The sequence below is a fragment of the Rhipicephalus sanguineus genome, chromosome 6 (genome assembly GCF_013339695.2).
Source record: "Rhipicephalus sanguineus isolate Rsan-2018 chromosome 6, BIME_Rsan_1.4, whole genome shotgun sequence".
NCBI classification, from domain to species: Eukaryota; Metazoa; Arthropoda; class Arachnida; order Ixodida; family Ixodidae; genus Rhipicephalus; species Rhipicephalus sanguineus.
In genome coordinates, this window is record NC_051181.1 from 130,621,352 (window position 1) to 130,641,242 (window position 19,891).

The following is a 19,891-nucleotide window of genomic DNA, read 5'->3' on the forward strand; positions in this document are numbered from 1 at the left end:
TGAAAATCGCATTTTCAGTTTCTGTAGCCCATTTTCTATCTGATTTCAAAATATCTTCACTGAAAACTACGTAGAAGTGCTATAAAATTTTATTTTGAGTCTGCAGACTTGGTGAAAATTGCGGAAGTAGCAAAAAAAAAAAAACAGCGTTTTTGAAAATTATAGCTTGGCAACGGCGCAACCGGTCGCCACCATTTTGGACTCGTCGTAAAGAGCATTTCTCCGTGTTCAAGTTCTCCGTTTCATCTAGCTTCTCTATTCAGTAACAAGCGTACAAAAAGCAAATGCTTGAAGTTCAATTCAAGGCCTCCGACTGGCTGCTTCTGCCGTGATGCTCGCTTCGGGATCGTCGTCTGCTGCTTGTGCGTCGCGAGGTCGTAGCTGTCGAAAATTGCGCTGCTTAGTGACGCGTTCGCACTTGTTCTGTGTTCACGGGTCGATGATAATTTAGAACGCTTTAGTTAGGCAGCTGCAAGCGGAAGCTCAATCATCAGATTACGATAGCGCGTCACACTCGTCGCGAACATCGCAGACGTGCGACTGTAATAGCGTTGACTCGTTGGACCAGCTGTTAGAGGTTCTTCTTATCAGCACTTTGGAGCTTATGAGGAAGACCACCGCGGGACAACTCTCTGTACTCACAATCGAGCATGATGTACTTTGAAACATCGGGCACCGCGGCCACGCACATCACAACCGAGCTTTCTACTCGATGTCGTGGCTAGGCCTAACTCCGCTCACGGTGCCGATGTACGAGACAAATCCGAACTTTGCAGGCAAGAACATCGCGCTAGCGGACATGCGAAAACGAAGAAGCCAGAATGTCCTTCGTCACAAGCAACGAATCGCATCGCCCGCTGGCTCCTCAAAACCGCGGATAGGCATTTTGCGCATCGGCAGCGGACCCCCCGGCCAAGCTCGCCGCGCAGCGACCGCTTGGAGAAGCAGTGGCAGCTGATAGCAATTTCGCGCGTCAGCGTCCCAAAACGCAACACCAAGCACGCTGCGCGCCGATTTTTTGTCGCTACAGCTAGGCATAGCTGATCATTGACAGACCGGAGATTGGCGGCCTTCGTTCTTAAATCGGTACGTCAACATCCGCGGCGCGCTGTTCCCGTCCCGAAAGTATGCTAAGCGATGTTTAAAGTCAGAAGTTATTGAATTTGGTATGTCCGTGGTAGAAAAGTCCGCTCTAAAGGAGACCTGACCACCTTGCTGGCCTGACATTTTAATCAATTATATCTGAATGTCCGTTGTCCAGAATCCGTTGTAAACGAAGCTCAATCAATGGAACAAATACGGAGGTCGGCATAACGCTGCAAATTGGTATGTAATATCCGAATGTCTGTTGTAAACAGATCCGTTGTAACAAGGTTATACTGTATTGACAACATAAGTGTGTGGATGCCGTTGAAGTGATTACTGGACACGAGAAAAGATGGTTTTGATGTATCTGTTGTTGCAAAGTAAGGCGTCAGTGCCGTAGGCATTGTCGTAGTGATGTCGGGTGTCTGTGATTGTTAAGGGTGATAGAAATGGAGAGCGATTGAACGCTTGTCATTTCTGTCACCCTTAACGGTCAGCAACTCGAGACCAACTTGTCAGCAACTTGTTATATCGACGATACTCGGGTTGCTGCAACTTGTCGTAGATTTGGTGGCAATTCCCAGTGACATCACCAAGCACGAGCGCCAGTGCTTTCTATTTAGTACGAGTTCTTTAACCCTTTCCCTACCAAAGATGAGCTGAGCTCATCCAAACGATTTGTACTGCTCCTACCGAAGACAGTCTGGGCTTTTCCACGCTGAAAGAAGCGTTTGGGGGCACCGCAATTAAGATATCATGATTAATTTTGCTGAGTTCTCTTTGGTTTGAACAGATGGTGCAGAAAAAAATTTAAAAATGCGCTCAAAGCATGCATTTGGGACGAGAAAGGACTGGATTCTGCTAACCGGAGCTACAAAAATGCCGTCCTTATCTGTGCGTGAGCAGCGCATATGTCTCTTTCTGTATGGTTTTTGGCCAAAAAACTCTGTAGGGAAAGGGTTAAGCTCACCTAGATGCTTACCTGTGGCTTGAAGAATATGATTTAACCATCTCATACATCAGCAACCTATAAGAACATATAAGATCGATCTCTCTTACAACTGAGCTATTTTTCTGTTTGGCCAGCCACTTTCCTAAAGGGGCCCTGCCACACTTTTTCAGCATGGTCAGAAAACGCTGCCGATCGGTAGTCGAGGCTCCTGAGAACATGCGAGCCAGACATTATAGCGCAGCAAGCGGCCTGGAATTAACAATTAATTCTCAGTCAGCTAGAAATCGTTCCCCCTCCTCTCAAAAAATGATGTCGTAAATCCAAATTACCATGCCATAAACCCAACGTTCACGGCCATTGGCTGATTTGAGCATCATGAGCTGCATACTGACCAAGGGATGCCGCCACATGCTCACATGCGTACTCGATAACACTGAAAGTAATCCGCGCGTTCGAAGAAAAAAAAAAGTGCTCAAGGTCACAACATGCGCTGACGAAGGGATGCATCTCCTTGCCTCCTTTTCATCCCCCTCCCTGTGTAGCTTTCAGCGCACTCGCTAGTACGAAAGAAGAGAGAAAGCAGTTGAAGCGTGTGAGAAATCTCTGTACTTGAGGTTCTAAAAATTTTTTTGGCAGTAGATTCGTGAGGCAATAAGCTTTGTTAATGAAGTCATTCGACAATCGCTTGGAAAAGTGTTGCAGAGGCCCTTTAATAATAATAAGCATGCAAAGCAAACAGGGATCTGAAGTTGATGTAATCTAACATGCCCTCCTGAGTGTAAAGTTTCATAATAGTACACTAGAGGGAAATGTGGCGCTAGTGTATATAGGAGCTGGAATTCATGGCACTTAAAAGCCAGCATGGGAATGATGGGTAGTGCAAGGATTTGCCTAAGCTTCGTTCTTTCAGCTCCATGTGTCCTGCAGCCACTTTGTCGCAAAACGAAGTCCAGCAGTTCCATTTCACCGCCTTTACCCTTTTAGACGGACCATTTCAAATCAGCTCACAAGGTTCACAACAAGCCATTCTTTTACCCGAAACTAAGGCCAAAACACAACAATAAACAAAGCCACAAGTGCGTTTGAAGCCGTAAGCACAAAGACTAGGCAATTCAATGTACTACCCGTCGTTCCCATTGTGGCTGAACAATCGCAGTGGCACAGTTTCCTCTAAATATTGTAAGAAACTCTATGCTCCTGAGCACCTTTAAAAAAAGAAATGTACATGTCCAACATATCTGTTTGAACTTATATTTTCACTTCGCAGCCGGTACAGCCACTCACTGCCAATGGACATCATGGCTGGACCCAAGGAGCCGACCATTAAGGAGGAGGCTGCTGTCGACGAATACCTGATGATGTCGTCACCAGTGGGTTCGTACTGTTCACTCCTGCATAAGCTGTTACTTTTTGTTTTACCATAACTGGATTTCTCTGGCCCTCGGCATTTGATGCTCTAGCACTGCTGGTTGCTTTTGCAAGCTGCGGTGTTTTACTGTTGCTAGCTATGTCACCAAGTAGCTGTGGTAGTCAGCAGCTGAACCAAATATTGCGGGTTTGATTTCTTGCCATAGCAGCCATGGCGCGCAGCAGACTTCTATTTGTCATTCAGGAACTTAAGGCTTTAACTACTGAATGTCGTTCCTTGTACCCGTGTGGCACGTGTATTAGTAACGTGAAATTCATTCATTATTTTTTATATCTATGACAAAGAGTATTGATCTGATGCATGTGCCCATCCTCTTTGTTGTGTGATTTGCAGGCAGCAGTAAAAGCTCCCATTACTCTCGTCCAACGACTTTTGGCGGCAGCCTTGGTGGGCATCAACAAACAAACATGTCCGAGTCCAACGACTACCTGAAGATGTCCATGTCTCCAGCATCTAATGTACCTGAAGGAAATGGCAAGTGTTATTGCAAATTTATTTCATGATCAGGGGAAAGTGGTTTACGTCCTTTCCAAAATGGTCGACGGTTGTTGGTAGACTTCGATGTTGCTGTTTTGTTGGGGCTCAGATCCCGCTAACTTGAGATCTATTGGTAGTTTCATGCAGCATGTCCTGTCACTTGTCATGGAATTGGGATGTGGATGACAGCAGTGATAAGCATGGTGTGTAGTAATTAAGTGTAGTAACTGTGATAGTCCGTCTATTATGTATACGTGCATTGTATGTTCCAGAGTGGTCATTAGCACTAATGCTGACTTAAAAATGTGGCGCAGCATTTGTGATGTATGCAGTCTGATTAGTCAAGCGCAGCTTGCTTCAGAAGTGTTTAGAAAGAAAAGGAAGTTAATTAATATTTCTGCAGTGCAGCTAGTCACTTTGAAGTAGTTTGCTCTGATCAACCTGTAACCTCGCAAGTTATTTTTTAAGAAATCACTTGCAATTTCGTTTTTTTTTTCTCAATGCTCCTTAGAGTCAGTGCATTTAACACATAAAATGTATTCAAAGAAATATTTCTTCGTGGATAACATTAAAGGGGTCATGAAGCACCCCTTGGGCTTGTTGAAAAAACACATCCTGCGGAAAGCTCACACGGCTATGAACTGCTCTGCAAAATATTACAGTCGTGCGCGCTGCGTAAAGGCCACAAGCGGAGCGCAAAGTTGCCGTTTCCTCAGGCGCCCTCTTTTCAAACAGAGGCCGGTTCTCACTCTCGTCGGTGGGCGGGGCGTCTGCACGTTGACGTCGCGGATCTGCCAGTTTACGTCGCAAGAGATAGAGCATGCTTATTGGCCGATAGCCGGATGAGATGTGCTTCTTGCCACGGGGTGCCGCCACTTGCCCGCGCCGCACTCCTCAGTCTGCTAAATTTACATGGTAGCCGCACTCGCGCACGCGAATTACAGCGGGAGAGCGATCGTGTTTCATGACGCGCGCTGACGTAACTTCTTACCCCCGTGCCATCCCTCCCTGTCTAGCTTCCAGTGCGCTCGTCGGCACGAGAAAAGAGAGAAAGCGCTGAGAGCGTGCGCCAAACCCCCGTAACTCCGCTCATTCTTGACGGATTCAAGAAATTTTTGCGGCAATCGATTCGGGAGGCAGTAAACTCCGATACTGAGGTCATTAGATCATTACTTGGAAAAGTGGTTCATGACCCCTTTAAGAGAAATGAGTTAGGTATGGGAGAAGGTTGGCTTCACAGCACATCCTGTGATCAGTTTTTGCTAGTGCTGTCGTAGTGCAAACTTATATTTTAGCACCACTGATGTGGGAAAAATAGAATTGGATGTGTGGAGTTCCTCGGTCGTCTTTGACGCTGGAAAAATCTGGACATTTTGTCGCGGACGATTTTGGCTAGTCCACTCTAACGGGGGTGCGAGGGTGGGGAAGTGCTAAGCTCGTGGGCGGGAGGCTGAGCCAAAACGAAATTCCCCGCTGTGGAGAAAAAAAAGAGGACGATCTAGATCAGCCGGTCGGCTCCCACCCACTGCAGTGGGCTAGTGGTTATGGTGCTTGACTGCTGACTCGAAGGTCACGGAATCGAATCCTGGCTGCGGCGGCCACATCTCAGTGGAGGCAAAGTGCTAGAGACCCGTGTACTTAGATTTACATGCACATTAAAGATTTACAGGTGGTCGAAATTTCCGGAGCCCTCCACTGTGGCGTCTCACAATCATATCATGGTCTCTGGACGTAAAACCCCAACAATTATTATATTATTATGTGGATTGGCTCCTGTTTGTGCCCTAGGAGATGGCTACATTCCCATGAGCCCTGTGGGGTCGATGAGCCTGAGCAGCTCCCTGGAGAAGACTGCAGTGCCATCGTCGTCGGTTGACACGGGCTACCTGTCCATGGAGCCGCAGGGTGCTGTGGCGACCAGTGGCTGCACCACTGTGCGACCAGTGAGCCACGCGAGCTGTTCCTCTCCAACGGTGGTGCACGCCGGCTTCCCCACGACGATTCTCTCTGTGCCTCCGTCCGAATACATGGACATGGCTCCACTGTCTTCATCGCTTCCCAAGTCTGGTGAGTTAAAGGGGCCGTGACACCCGATTTTCCATCATAATCTGTGTTATGTGGGTTAATCCTTGTGCATCCACCAATAAGCTGGTGAAGTTTTAGCGCATTTGGTCGAGCACTTAATTTAAAATTCAATATTTTTATAAACACGAGCGGCCTGAGAGTCGGGCAACACTGGCGCACTCGCGAGCCGTGACGTAACAAGCAGCCTGCTGTGTGAGCATCTGCATGCCGGCGAACGATATTGTTCTGTGGTCATCTGCGCGTGATATCAACATATCTTAGCTTTCTTCAGCTTCGCACTGAAATTGAACAATTCGTAGTGGCTGAAACTTGGGTAAAAGAGGACGGCACCGCTCCATACAGCACATGCCTTCACGGACTTCATGGCAAAATTGCGGTCGCCGGCGGTGGGCGGTGTTTAGAGCCAGCAACTTCTAGGGCTTGTCTTGCACTGACATATTCTTTTTACAGTCTACTTTTCATATATGTAGAGGCATAATAGACCCTCTACTTCTATTTTTCGCTGAAAACCACAAATTGTTGGGTGACCCTGTCATGGCCCCATTAAATGTGATAGAGGACCGGTAACATTACATTTTGCTATACTCGATATCAACTTAAGAAGAAAAAAAAAACTTGCTCCAGTTCTACCTAGTTTGAAAGCTGAAGAAACAGCAGAACTACGGTTCTCCTGTGTTTCCCTTGTGATTTTCTGTGATGTTTTGTGATTTTGCGTGTCAGTGATTACGTTATTTGCAGAATAGAGATGCACGGGGAAGAACGTGTGGCACCTTCTTGCCACACCCACCGCTGCCACAGTCACTTTAGGCCTTACAAAACGCTCAAGCCGCCCTTCTCCGTTTCACTGTGCGTCTACCGCATCATCCACGACCAAGGCAGTTAAGCCATCTGTGGGTGTATCTGGGAATGGAAGTGTGGCATGCGACGCAGACACTCATCTGTCATTGGGTCCAGCCCTAGAACAGCTCTGCTGTTAAAATGTCAGCTCGGCCCACAGCCATTGCTGTGCCTCCCACAGAGAGCTTGCGTAAATGCTCCAATCCAATAGCACTTACTCATTTTGTTTCACATAGTTACTTTCTCATACAGACACACGTTTGTGTCGCTGGCTTAGGTCGATAACTTGAACGTCTTGGTAAATTTCATCAGGGATTGTGACATCGCTACTCAGCCAAACTTAATGATTTAGGTAGTGACGACGAACCTTTAACTCTTAATATGCGTAGAATTTACATTAACCGAGAAAAGGTACTTGTAGTTCAAATGAAAACCAGCTAGCACAACTGTCTATCACAGGTGAAGGGCAGGCGTGCTGCAATTCTGTAAGCAGAGCTGACATTTTTTCATAGGTTGTAATTGAGTGTAGTCTGCAGGTTAGAATGTGTCATGCGACTGTCACATTGCCAAAGTTTGCCATGCACTTTTGGACACCTCTCATGGTGCCGACATTCCACAGGACCGAACACAAGCGGGCCGTTACGACAGGCTTGCCGCTAGTGTGGCGGAGCTTGTATTCTTTTTTCTGCGATAACTTCCTTACTCTCCTGTGCTACGGAGTCCTCTTTGAATGAACGAAAGCAAGTGAATTTCTTTGAGGGGCTCGTTTGTCTGTAAGACAACGAATCCCAGCAGATGGTTAGGCTATCAGTGAGGCAGAGCATCAGACTTAATTCGAAGGTTGTGGGTTTGGATCCCACCGATGGAAAGGGTGATTTTTTGTCTACTTTAATTCATTTCAGGTCACATCCTATATCTTGCACTACAGTTAAAAACATCAGTTAATGCCCCCTATGCTTTCCCTGGCCTAACTGTCTGCTGCGTTCATTTTGGTGAAGTTCTCCTTGAGACGCATGGCGCTTCTGACTGTCTTCTTTCCCACTCTCTTTGTGATTTAGTTGGAGAGAGCTGCACTGACTTCAGTGGCAGCTGGTGCTCAGCGCATAGCCTACAAGACGTGCCAAGTTCTGCCTCTCCACTTTCAGCTAGCTTAGAGGGTTTCCATTTGGACAAGGTGAGTGGATCGTTGAATTTGTCATTGACAGCATGCAGCCTTGCGTAGGTGTGTGCACCGAGGCTTTGGAGATATGCCTTATGGCATCTTCGGTCTGAGAATATGCGGTTAATTGTAAAAAATAGAGGCTCATACAGCGTGCCCCAGCTAACTCGGGCGAAGCTACTCTTAAAAAATGTGCAACAAGATACGAAGGTGCAATTAACGGCATTTTGTTAGTGGTAGCCTCAAGCGTACTCATGGAAACTTAAGCAGTGCAATATCACACACGAACAAGAGGGAGAGGCATTGACAAAACACAAGCGCTGACTCTCAGCTTAATTATTTTATTAGAAAACACATACTTGTAAAAACAGAGCGTACTTGTACATTTCTTTGCTGTTAATAAGTTAATTATAGAAAATTATTTGCCCGCATAATGATTGCTTGCACAATTGCGCGAATTCGGACGTGTAAGTCTGCCACGCACTTGAATGCGTCGTGGTAAAAAAAATTTCCAGCCCGCCACGTCATTCCAGGTTACTTCCACATTTCAAAGTTGGGGCACAAAAGGTGAAGAATGATGGGAAGCGGGTGTGCACTGCTGTTCTGCAGCCACTTGATATTACGAAAATGGTATCTTATTTAGACAAATACATTTTGATAATTGACTGAGCATTGACAACAACAAAATTCACCAGTATGTGTAAGGCTACCACTAACAAAATGCCATTGATTCCATCTTCATATTTTAACATGTTTCTTATAATTAGGTTGGCCCGAGTTAGCTGGGGCAAACTGTAGTTGAAAACAGTGCCTTGTGCAAATTGAGGACACCAAATGACGGGTGCCAATTCCCAAATCCCCTTTTTTTCTTTTTTTTCTTTTTGCATCCCACATTGCAAGTCCATGTTGCAACCCTTGGCGACGGTTCACTAAGAGTTGTGCATACCCTTGATGCAGGTCAAGTCCTACTTTTCTCCTTCAGAAGACGATTCCGAAGCATTCATCAAGCCTGTGCGGGCTTACTCTATTGGCAGTAGGCAGCAGGTATGTGTGTGTGGCATGTTATTCATTCGGTTGTTTGCTGCCTACTGCGTTTAGGGTGTTACGGCATTCCTGTCGTAGATGCGAGTGTGGTATTGATTGTGAATTGAATCTTGTCTTTCGTATTAAATGGGTCCTATACCTCGCGACAACTTTCTGTGGCAGCACAGCCAAGGCTACGGAACAGAAGTGCACACTTTTTTTACTACGCTGCTGCAAGTAGTCCGGGAACACAGACTTTTCTAGACTACGTAGCATAAAAGAAAACGTAAAAAGAAAAGAAATGGGTATTATGTTCAAGATTTTTTGTATTGTAAGTAAGAAAGCCTATCCCGTGAAGGAGTTTTTTTTTTTTGTTTTTTTTTTACTATTTCTCGTTTTATGGCTTTCTGGTGTTGATTTCACGTTTTCCTGCACCTGTAAACAATCGCCTGCAAATGGACTACTTGCGTAGTAATACATGTGCAGATGCTCCGCCGACGTAGCTTTGGCTGCGCTACCACAGAAAGTAGTCGCCAGGTGTAGAACACTTTTTAAGCATTGTATACTTAAGCTTGTGTATGTGCCAGGCAGTGCTATCACATGGACGTCTTGGCCATATTGTATACTTATGTAAGCAGCTGTGAGCCAAAATCTTTGCTTGATAAGCTACTTGAATGTTTTATGAAGCATTACTGACATTGCAGGTCTGTATAAGCATTATTTGGCAGGCCATTAATACAGCTTGCTTATAGCTGTGGAGGGGCGTTTGAGTAGAACAACCAATCTAGCTTTGTGTTACACTTATCGGCAGTCTTGCAGGAAATTCATACAAACATGCCATGGTAACTCTGTGATTATGGTGTTCAGCTGCAGAGAACAAGGTTAGGGGTTCGTTTCCTGCCTCTAGGGTACTGATACGTCAATGCGGTTGGAAAGTGAAATGCTAGTTTTGGTTTAGAGGGCTTCATTGCCATTTTACAATGGACAAGTCAGAAATGTCACCAGAGTCTTTTATTAAAATAGTGTAAACCTTGATTTCTGATGCCCGTTTAGCACTGCGTTTGTTTGTTCAAACCGTTTTGCGCGCTTGTGCAATTGACTGTGCCACTGCTTTCCTTCTTTCAGGTCAAAAAGACCTCCTTCACAGGCCACCTAGACCAATCGCGCATCCGCGCGTATTCGGTGGGAAGCCAGGTGGCGCCGACTGCCATGCGGCGTCGCATGAAGAAAGACACCGACACCGATATAAACGCCATGCAGCGGCTAGAGGGTCAGAAGTCGTCCAGCGTGCCCACTCTGCAAGAGGACGCGTCCTCCCAGCAGGCACCACGGGCGCTCAACTACAACGAGGACCTCATGGAGATCAACTACGACCGCAGCGACCTCGGTCAGGGTGGCAGCAGCACCCCCGTGGCCGACAAGAGCAGCGCCCTACCTCCCACGAGCACGAAGCAACCCGAAGCACCCGAGGCCATCCGAAAGTTGAGCACCGCGAGCACTCCAAGCACCACCAAGACATTTGATGACTATATGGTGATGACTACTGGCTCAGAGTCTGGTGTTGGCGGTAACAGCTACCAGCATCCCCTGACCAGCCCCACTGGCTCGGAGCAGCCGGAGAGGAAGGTGAGTGTCCCTTCGAGCGGCAGGCAGCGTAAAGAGGACTTGGGTAAGGAGAATCACCCCGGTGGTCGGAGCAGCAGCTATACTGGTATGGTGCGGAGGAGCTCGACAACACAGCAGGCCTTGAGGGAGGACAACGCTGTGCCGGTGTCTAGTCCGCCGCCGTCAAACGGTCCAAACCAGTGCAGAACTGAGAACGAGTATGTCACCACGGAAATGACAAAAAAAGGCGTGGCATTTCTTGGCACGTCGAACGGCACAGTTTCTAAGGGAAAGCCCGGTTCGTCTTACCACGTGGGAGTGCTTCCGATGACAACCGCATCGCTGCGTCCTGCCTCGCCCGAAAGCCAGCAGCTGGGAGAGTATGTGAACCTGGACCTGAGCAAGACCATGAAGTGGACACAGTCCGTCAAGATGCCGGTGTCCAGTGGCGGCGACACAACACCCACGGCGTCCAGTGCCAACGGATCGTCCTCCTGGGGCAGCGTCCCGAAGCTGCCAGCTGAGGGCTCCGCCAGCTTCACCAGAGTGGCGCCGCTCGCTGTCGCGGAATCGTCGTACGTGCAGCTTCGAGGTCTCGCGGACCCTCCACCGGCCGCCGCGGCACCCCAACAGATCCCGCCCGAGGCCAACTACGAGAACATTTCTCTCAAAGGAGGCACCGCCACCGTTGAGGCGCCTGCTGAACGAGTGCTCAATTACGCGTCGCTGGATCTTGCGCCACCCAGCGGGGAAGACGGAGCGCCGGGGGCGGTACAGCGCTCGCCACGCGCTCCTGCCGCCACCGGCATGGACCCAGCCACCGAGGAAGGGCCCACTTTCTCCTACGCCGAAATAGACTTCACCAAATCCGAGGGGCTGCGCAATGTTTCCGGTTACCGTTCGTGAAGGCCACCTTTTGTAGTCAGTCTTATGCTGTCCGGCTACTTTTCTTTTTTTTTTCTCTTTCTCTCGTTCTTTCAGTCTCTCTTTTCTTTTTTTCTTCTTTTTCGGACTCACTAGTCAAGTACTGGAGCTTCTAGGTGATGATCAGGGCAGCCTGCCATTTTTGGGTTAGGAGAGACAGAACTCTGTGGTGATGGCAAGTGGGGACTGGTCCACTTCCTCGGCTGGGAGGTGACTTGTGTGCGTGGCATGCATGCCTGCCTGCTCATAACAATGCTGCTATACTGTAAAACAGTGCGTGGTTGACCCTTATGTTTGTTCAGTGTGTAATGTAAATCGAGAATGTGTGTGTGCGTGTGTGTTGCTCTTGGTCGCTGTAGTGTAGAGAAATTACTTCCCATTTTCATTTTGACCCAAGTAGCTATATGCGTGTACAGGAGTGCTTTTTTTTTTTTGTGAATTATTCCGGGTAGCAAGCACCAAATCCACTGCACGCCATGATGTGTATAGACACGCTGCTCGAATATCACGTGACTACAGGCTTTTTTTTTTCTTCTGTATGTATGTACTGTGTGTATATGTGCATATCCACCTTAGGTGTCTGAGCTTTAAAAAAAGAATGTGGGTGTGTTCTATATATATATGGGCATGTACATTCGTTATTTTCCTTTGTGATCTATACCTGTTGTATATGAAGCTGCATTCATTGCACGGGTGAGTAAATCGAGAAGACCAGGCCTTGAGAGGTGGCCAGAGATGTCAGGCTTGAGCTGTTGTGGTGTGGCCCGTTCGTTTCAATTTTTTCCTTCCCTTCTTTGTTAAATTTTCTCGTTTTCCTTTCCGAACACTGAAATAATAAACAGCAGCTTTTTGTTATACATTTTGTGTAAGCTGATGCTTAGGGGAAGTAAAAAAAAAAAAAAAGAGGCAGAGATATTTGAACACCTTACTGGAGCTGAGTGAAGGCCGTGACTTTGTATGTTTGTACCTTGCGTCTTTTCGTTTGGTACCCATGATGCCCGGCTTTATCGCTGAATAGCGGAAGCGGGAAAATTGCCGAGAGCGTCAAAATCATCACTTTGTAGGTAAACATGTGGCATCTGCCGAGTTACCATATCCATAATTGTTCAGAGTGCTCATGTTGGTGCGAGAAACGGAATAATCCTGGCACCCCATTTGTCATTGCAGTGCCTAATTGACATTACATTGCGAGTTAACAATGTCGAGAAGAGCTTGTCGTTGAGAGAGAAATTAAAAAGGCCAATGGTGTTCAGTTTTTGCTCACGTGGAAAGTGCTAACATTTCAGACAGCTTTGAAGTGCCTGTAACTTTTTGAAGCGGCATTCCCGTTCCCCAGTCTACGCTGGCAGCCAGTTAAAATGCTTAACGAGGTAGTTTCGTTTCGTGACACCTGCCTCCTTCACTTGATTCTACAGATGTCTTTTGTTTGTACTTGTAAATGTCTTTTTTTCTTCTCTCACACACCCCTATTCATACCCGTGCCCTCGTCTGGATGAATCTTGTGGCCACATCTGACGTATTCACTTTCAATGTGGTAGCATGTACTGCTCTCCCTATGGATATTCTTTTGTTTGTTTCTTTTCGTTGAGTTTATGCAAGCTTTGAAATGCAGGAGGGTTTAGTCAAATGGTCACAAGAGGGCATCAGGAGGCGATGCCTATGCCTCGATGCTTGGGATGGACGTCGCACGCGACTCTGCAAATCCCTCCTGGACGCTTGTTACCCTCGGTTCCTTTCGCATCCCGAGAGGATTGTCAAGATCTCCCTGGTGGAGCAGCGTCATTTTTCTCGTTTTCTTCTTTCCTGTAGGCTGCATTTGCGTGGGAGCTCTAACGCGAGGATTGCGTAAACCCAGTTTTGAGGATTGGGTTCTCACCCACATTGTTGCTTGCTTTCGCAGGTGTTGTTAAATCTATTTCTGGTGCTTACACACATACACGGACACATTGAGTAAAAAGTAAAATAACAGCTGCGGTGCTTCTTTGAAGACGCAACTCTATTTTGTTGCCTGAACTTTTCAGCGACGGTCAGTCGCGTAAGGTGAAAAAATAAACCTACCTTGGAGCTAAAAAAAAAACGGACTTTAAAAGCTACCAAGCTACCTAGCCTGAAAGTTTCAAAGATGTACATAGCTGTAATGTGGGTCGAGTGTCTCCCTTGTGAGTGCACCAGTGACTGACACATTGTAAAAGGAAAGCGTTTTGAATGCTTGAGAGTTCTCTGTGAGAGAGTCATCAGTCGGGAGATGTTGCTTCATCTGTCAAGAGTGTAACACGGCCCTTGAATTGCTGCACCTTCGCCTCGTGCTTCGCCTCGAATGACTGTGCGTGCGCACAGTCATTCGAGAAGAGTCTTTCAGCCACTGTGTGTGCCAGCTGCATTGCTCTCACAGATTGCTTTGTTGCGGGCGCCTAAGGCTGATAAGTGTCATCTTCATTGAGCACTTCTATGGCAGTTTACACGCACGTGCCGCAGCATTGAGAAATATTTTGCTTTTTAGTTGAGGGTTATGCACGAGTGCCTGGTATCATGGGTTTGCTTGAGACATTAAAGAAAAGAACGCGCCTGTAGCGTTGGGCTTTTCATCACGTTTGCCAAAATGCAGCGCGCAAGAATTGGCTCGCAAGATGTGGCACAGCCATTTGAGCTGGTGAAGGAAATACGCTCTCGAAGAAAGGCATTGCTCGCGAAGCTCGTGACAGAGTTGGGAAGCCGGGACGTGAATAATTGTGACAGTGCTTGCCAGAGACCTTTTTTTATCGTCTGGATGTTTGTTTTTTTCTTGCACGCGAAGTTGCTCGCGTGTTTTCCCGGTGTGTGTGTGTCTTTCAAACACGTTTCGGCTTGCCAAACTGCCCATAGCGTCGCTAGCGCTGCCATCTTGTCACGACTTGACCCTGGTGCATGGTTCGACGAGTGTCGAAGGCAGCACCTAGGTGTGTTGCGGAGGTATTGAGGGAGTTGACCTCTGAAACTATATTTATGTACAAATGAATGGCCTTTAGCATTTACAATGTGAACAAACCCCCTCCTTCCCCACCCCTTTCAGGCATCGGTGCATCGCAGCTTGTGGCACATCATAGCCTATGGTTTGGAGGTGTGTGTGTGTGCGTGCTTGACACCTATGCGATTGTTGTCATTGGACGGGAGCTGCCCCTTTCTGTTGCTCTAGCCAAATAAAAGCTCTTTGAATGTGCAGCACAGTCATGCCTGGTCATTGTAGTCCTCGTGCCATATTCATGCTTGTGAAACTACAAGGGAGATCTCCAACACTATTGTTTGCAGATATCATGCAAGTACGGTAGCTCGGCCAACATCGGAATGACAGGCGCTGTACATGCATGTTTGTATTTCCAGCAGGGATGGTATTTGCTTAGACTTTGTCCTTCTCACTCCAAATTGGCTATTTTCAAAGAACTGTGGCACTGGAAATGTAAAAATTCACCATGAATGTGTGCCAACATTGGTTGCCTTGCTGTGCTTGTAAAACTGACACACGCTCAAAAATTTAGAATGCCAAGGCATGTTGAATTTTTTAAGCATCTTTGAAACCCCGGCAGAGGTGTCAAATGAGATATACATCCATGTACCAACCCTTACTATCTTGGTTGCTGAACGATAGCACCAAGGTTCCTTCTGTACTGGGTTAGAACTTAAGAAAAAATGCCACCTCCGATTCAAAAAACCGTGGCACGCTTGCATTTCACCTCCGAAAAACGGTCGTGCTAGATAGTTTTTCGCTCCAACCGGAAGTATTTTTTCTCGGCTAATGTAAATACTACGCATAATAAGAGTCAAAGGTTTGTCGTTACTACCTAAAAGTTTCGCTGAGAAACTATGTCAAGAGTCCCTGACAAAATTTAGCAGAACGTTAAGCTTCTGACCTAACACCAGCCACACAAACGTGCATCTGTATGGGGAAGTCGGCTACCTCAAACATTCGTGAAGTGCTAGACGACATGAAAATGAGTAAGCACTATTGGATGGAGCATTCATGCTCATTCTCTGTGGGAGGGACAGCAATGGCTGTGGGCGGAGCTGGCACTTTCTTTAGTTGTAACAGCGTATAGTAATTTCTGTGGGGTGTGCTCGTGCTTGCTTGAATGCTGTTTCTAATGGAAAGGGTCTGCAGATCAGGAAAAAACTTGGAGGATGCTTGAGCTTCACCTTCAAAAGTACAACGCGACAGCGTAATCGGGCCCCGTTTTCATCGCCTATTCATTCGCTAGCCTGGCTTTGCTTCTCAGTGGACACAGCCGTGTCACGAACAAAGGAACTTTTCGCCGTATTAAACTATCCTTGAATGCCTACCTGCAAGTACAGTTGCGATGTGCCCACTACACCATAATTCATCATTTTGTGAATTAGCAATGTATCCACTACATGTCCGTAAGGCATTATGTGCACTTACTCATCTGCACACTTCGTTGATGCTGTCGCTGCTGATGATGATGATCAGTTTTGCCCGAGTCCTTTGTAATGGGTGCTCCTTTAAACCACCCACTCGTGCATTTCAGATGGTGTGACACCTGGTGCAATTTTACACTTCTGCCACGCAATTTTACGTGTCAGTGCGACTCCTTGCACTGCACAACACCTGCATAGGGTTTTTTCGGTAATAGTTCCATGCACTGGCGTGGGTCAGTGGTAGGACACCAGCTTGCCACGCAGATAGCCTGGGTTTGATTCCGGCTTGTAACCGTGATTTTTATTTGTATTTTTCGCGATTTTCCGCTCACAAGCAATGACGCAAACACCGAAATTTCTGCGATACGAGCTCCTTAATGCTGTCACATTAAAAAAGATATTTGAATAAGACTTAAGATGTTTTTTTCAAGTTTATGAACCTCAAAAGCACACCTTTTACGAGTAAAGGATCACATTTAGAAAGTGCAAATGTTGGGAAAACAGTTGTCTTAATTTGAAACTGAAGTCTCCTTGCAGATCACCACCAGCTGTCGATAGCTAACGTCGCAATGTTGCGACTTGGAATTATGTGAATATTTGGGTGAATAGACACTCCATTGCAAAAGAAAAATTTGACTTCGTGTAGCAGAAAGGCAATGTAGGCGACGCTGCATATTAAAGACTGGCAGATTCAAAGAAGTGCAAAAATTTAAGTGATGGGGAAGCTTGTTTGAAACGTATGCACAGGTGTATGTCTAAGTTTGCGCATATCCCTTTCCGACACGCGTTATGATCAACCGTCCATAAATGTGTGAAATTTGTACAATTTGATGCCAAGGTTCTGGAGACTAAATTTAAAGCGAGCACATATGTTTGAATAAATTATAGTGCATTTTGTAGCAGTTAATTGCGATTACAACATAATTATTTAATTACTCTACAGTTAGCCATGCGATATTTCTTCACAAAGTAAATTCAATTGCCCACTCAAATGACATCCAATAGTTGTCTGCTGACGGCAAGCATTCCCCCAAAATATTTTTTAAACATTTCAAAATTCCTGCCGGAATGCCCCACATCGAGTGTATTGGTAAACACAGTACTGCATTCACCAAAGTGGTCGTGTGGCAAAATATTTTGCCCACAAAGCAATATATAAGAACTTTGGGTAACAAGGATGTATAATTCATCATTTTCATCATTTTCAGTGTTCGTTGTCTCTTGATGGCCACTAGAGCACACAAATGGCAAGTGTATGTTGCGTGTACAAACGTACACGCCATGCCGCAAAGGGATATACTCTCTCATGTTTATGCCCGTTTCATGCATGTTCTCTGCAAACGCTCGCGAGTACTTTCACCAAGATCATGCAGTCATTTGCTTGACCACGAAGTGTGGGCTGCAAAAACCTAGTGGAGTACCCTAATGAAATGAAATGTTACAGATATTTAGACCAGAATGCAATGTCTTATTTTGTACAAATGGTGGCACAGACGAAGCGCAGTGCTTTTGCAGTCCCTAAGCACGGTACATATGCTGCATATGCACGCAAACAGAGGTGAATGCACCTTGACGTGCTGCAAGTGAGAACACAAACTGACTGCAGCATGTGACAGATGCAGCGCTACGTAAAGTACAAATGGTATTGCAACGCAACTACGTTTTGTTGAAACGAAATGGCGCATCATTTGCCTGCACCTCCTAAATTGGAGGAGAATCATAGCAGGTCCACTATATGCCCCTTTCTCCTTGTTCTGTGCCACTGAAGAATACATTATCGCTGAAAGTTGCTGGGAGTGCTCAGTGGCTGCACAAGTGGTTGGCGAAAGGGGTCGGTACCGAGCAAACATTTCCCTGACAAGTTGGCTAGTCCAGGTAAATGCTCCGGTAGCAGACCGCAAGTTTAATGGAGCAACTGTGGTGTGCCGTACTGTGCCAGTATCACTCGCTTCTGAGACCCCTATGGAACGGCATACTTCTAAATGCTCAGCAGATAGTTGCCCTTTCGGAGACCATTTCGAAATTAAATTTCTTGCTTTTCATGCAGCTCACTCTGAGCTTGCTCACATGTTTTACAGATGCTTTGGCCCCCTTTGTGCTCCAGCAGGTTTCACTAGTGAGTGATCGCAAAGAAGCTTTGACAAAATCGGAGAACTAGTGTATTTGTTCACGCAGTGAGCTGCACATTCTGGAATGCTGCTCAGAAATAGCTGGAAAAGCAATGGTAGGAATTGCTATTATGAGTGGCAGCAGCATGAAGATTGTCTACTTGGTTTAACCCTAGAATAAGAGCTGTGAAATTTTGCTTGGCGATGAATACCAAATGCACAACTGTGTGGCTGTGTGTAAGTGCAAGGATATAGGGTTTTTATGACTATGGGAATGGCACCCATAACTCACAACATGCAGTGTGAATTGCAGCCTATGTGTTTGAGTCTGAGGTGCTTTTGAGGAAAAAAAATTCGGCAGATCCCACGTACCGTGGGAGTCGATGTTATGCGAAGCATGCGGCCTGTAGGTGACTGTGGCGTAACTTTTTTTACTGAGCGACATGTTACAAAATGACGCTAAAGGTTCGCACAAGTTTTATACGCACACATATATATGTTGAAGAGCCGCATATGTGTTATATAACCAGTTGTTTATGTTTGGGTAACGCTGCCAATGGCAACATTGGTATTGCCAACACCAGAAGCGGTAAGCTGATATGTAGTGCTTATACGTGTCCCGAGAACGCACGCACCTTTCACGAATCCGTGTGCATGTGTGCAAGAAGTTCTTGACAGTTCTTGAACAAGGGCAAAATCACCGTGATCAGTGAGCACTAGCAGCTTGTCATGACTTGTTATAGGATCCGGTCGTGATCGTGGTGACGAGGGTCCATGTGTAGTGAAGTATGTGGTATAGTAGAGCTGTTAGAACTCGTGGATGCCTCGGTCATTTCGTCGACAAATTGTCTCTCGACAGATCCGGTGACATGTCGGATCCTGAAGCCACTCTTCGCGTTGGTGAGGTATAGGCCGTCGAGGCTGGTAGACCTGGATAGTGCTACCAGACCAACATCAGTGGATGGTGCTTGTCGTATTCATAGACTACCTTGGCGTATGTGGCCTACGTAGCCTAGTCTACAAAGCGGCTGTCAATAAATCTGGCATAATTCTCGGTCAGCATGAGACCATCGCCCAGCCTCGTAAGAAATGAAGAGGACACTGCGTCGTTCTGGCGGACGAAGTGCACTTTACGGTGCCGTGATGTGGATATCATATGCAACTTTCGTTAATGTATTCCTCCGGGGTCGAGCAATGCTTCAATATAGCTTGCTGAATCATAGGAATACAAACGTAATGCTTATTAGACAGCTATTAAGCGGAGCCAACACTGGAACTACAGACGTTATTTCTGATATGACGCCTGTATCGTAGGAGTATACACATCGTATCATGTAGTGTTTATTGCTTTCTTGTAAAATTAGATAACCAGCACCACAACCACAATTGACGTTGCACCGATATTACGCTGCGTAGGCTGTTTTTTTCCAAACCAGTTTATAGACCTGGCGTGGCTCAGTGGTAGAATACCTGATTGCCACGCAGAATGCTTGGGTTCGATTCCTGCTGGAATCCTAATTTTGATTCGTACCATTCGTTCAGGTCAACGCTGCCGATGTTGGTTTTCCTTAACGCTCTAGCATTTAGGTTACCAATGTCTATTCTCGCCGTTCCTGGGTAGATATAAACTGTGAATCACCTGTGGCGCATACCCGTACACTTGCGGCCCGTGGTAAACGGGTATGTGCCACACGTGTCTAGTGGAAAGGGTTTGACGACGTACGCGACAGGATTTTTAATGTGATTCATGTCATAGACCAGGCAGTCATATTCGTCAACTCCTCTTACCCTCCCATGCA

At 46.5% G+C, this 19,891-nt stretch overlaps 1 protein-coding gene across 11 annotated transcripts in view; it reads left to right on the forward strand.

Moving 5' to 3' along the window:
* Nucleotides 1-19,891, forward strand: part of LOC119396415 (insulin receptor substrate 1) — a 70,988-nt gene that overhangs the window by 23,023 nt on the left and 28,074 nt on the right. For 2 of the 11 annotated variants that reach the window (XM_049417083.1, XM_049417092.1), the window contains 5 exons: nt 3,306-3,412; nt 3,801-3,941; nt 5,733-6,011; nt 7,925-8,040; nt 8,983-9,069. The exons of 3 other annotated variants lie outside the window; for them this stretch is intronic. In XM_049417083.1, the coding sequence (XP_049273040.1) occupies nt 3,306-3,412; nt 3,801-3,941; nt 5,733-6,011; nt 7,925-8,040; nt 8,983-9,069 (730 nt within the window). Of the gene's footprint in view, nt 1-3,305; nt 3,413-3,800; nt 3,942-5,732; nt 6,012-7,924; nt 8,041-8,982; nt 9,070-10,173; nt 13,655-19,891 lie in introns of those variants that run through there. 6 more of the 11 variants (XM_037663624.2, XM_049417087.1, XM_049417085.1 and 3 more) reach the window with 6 other exon arrangements.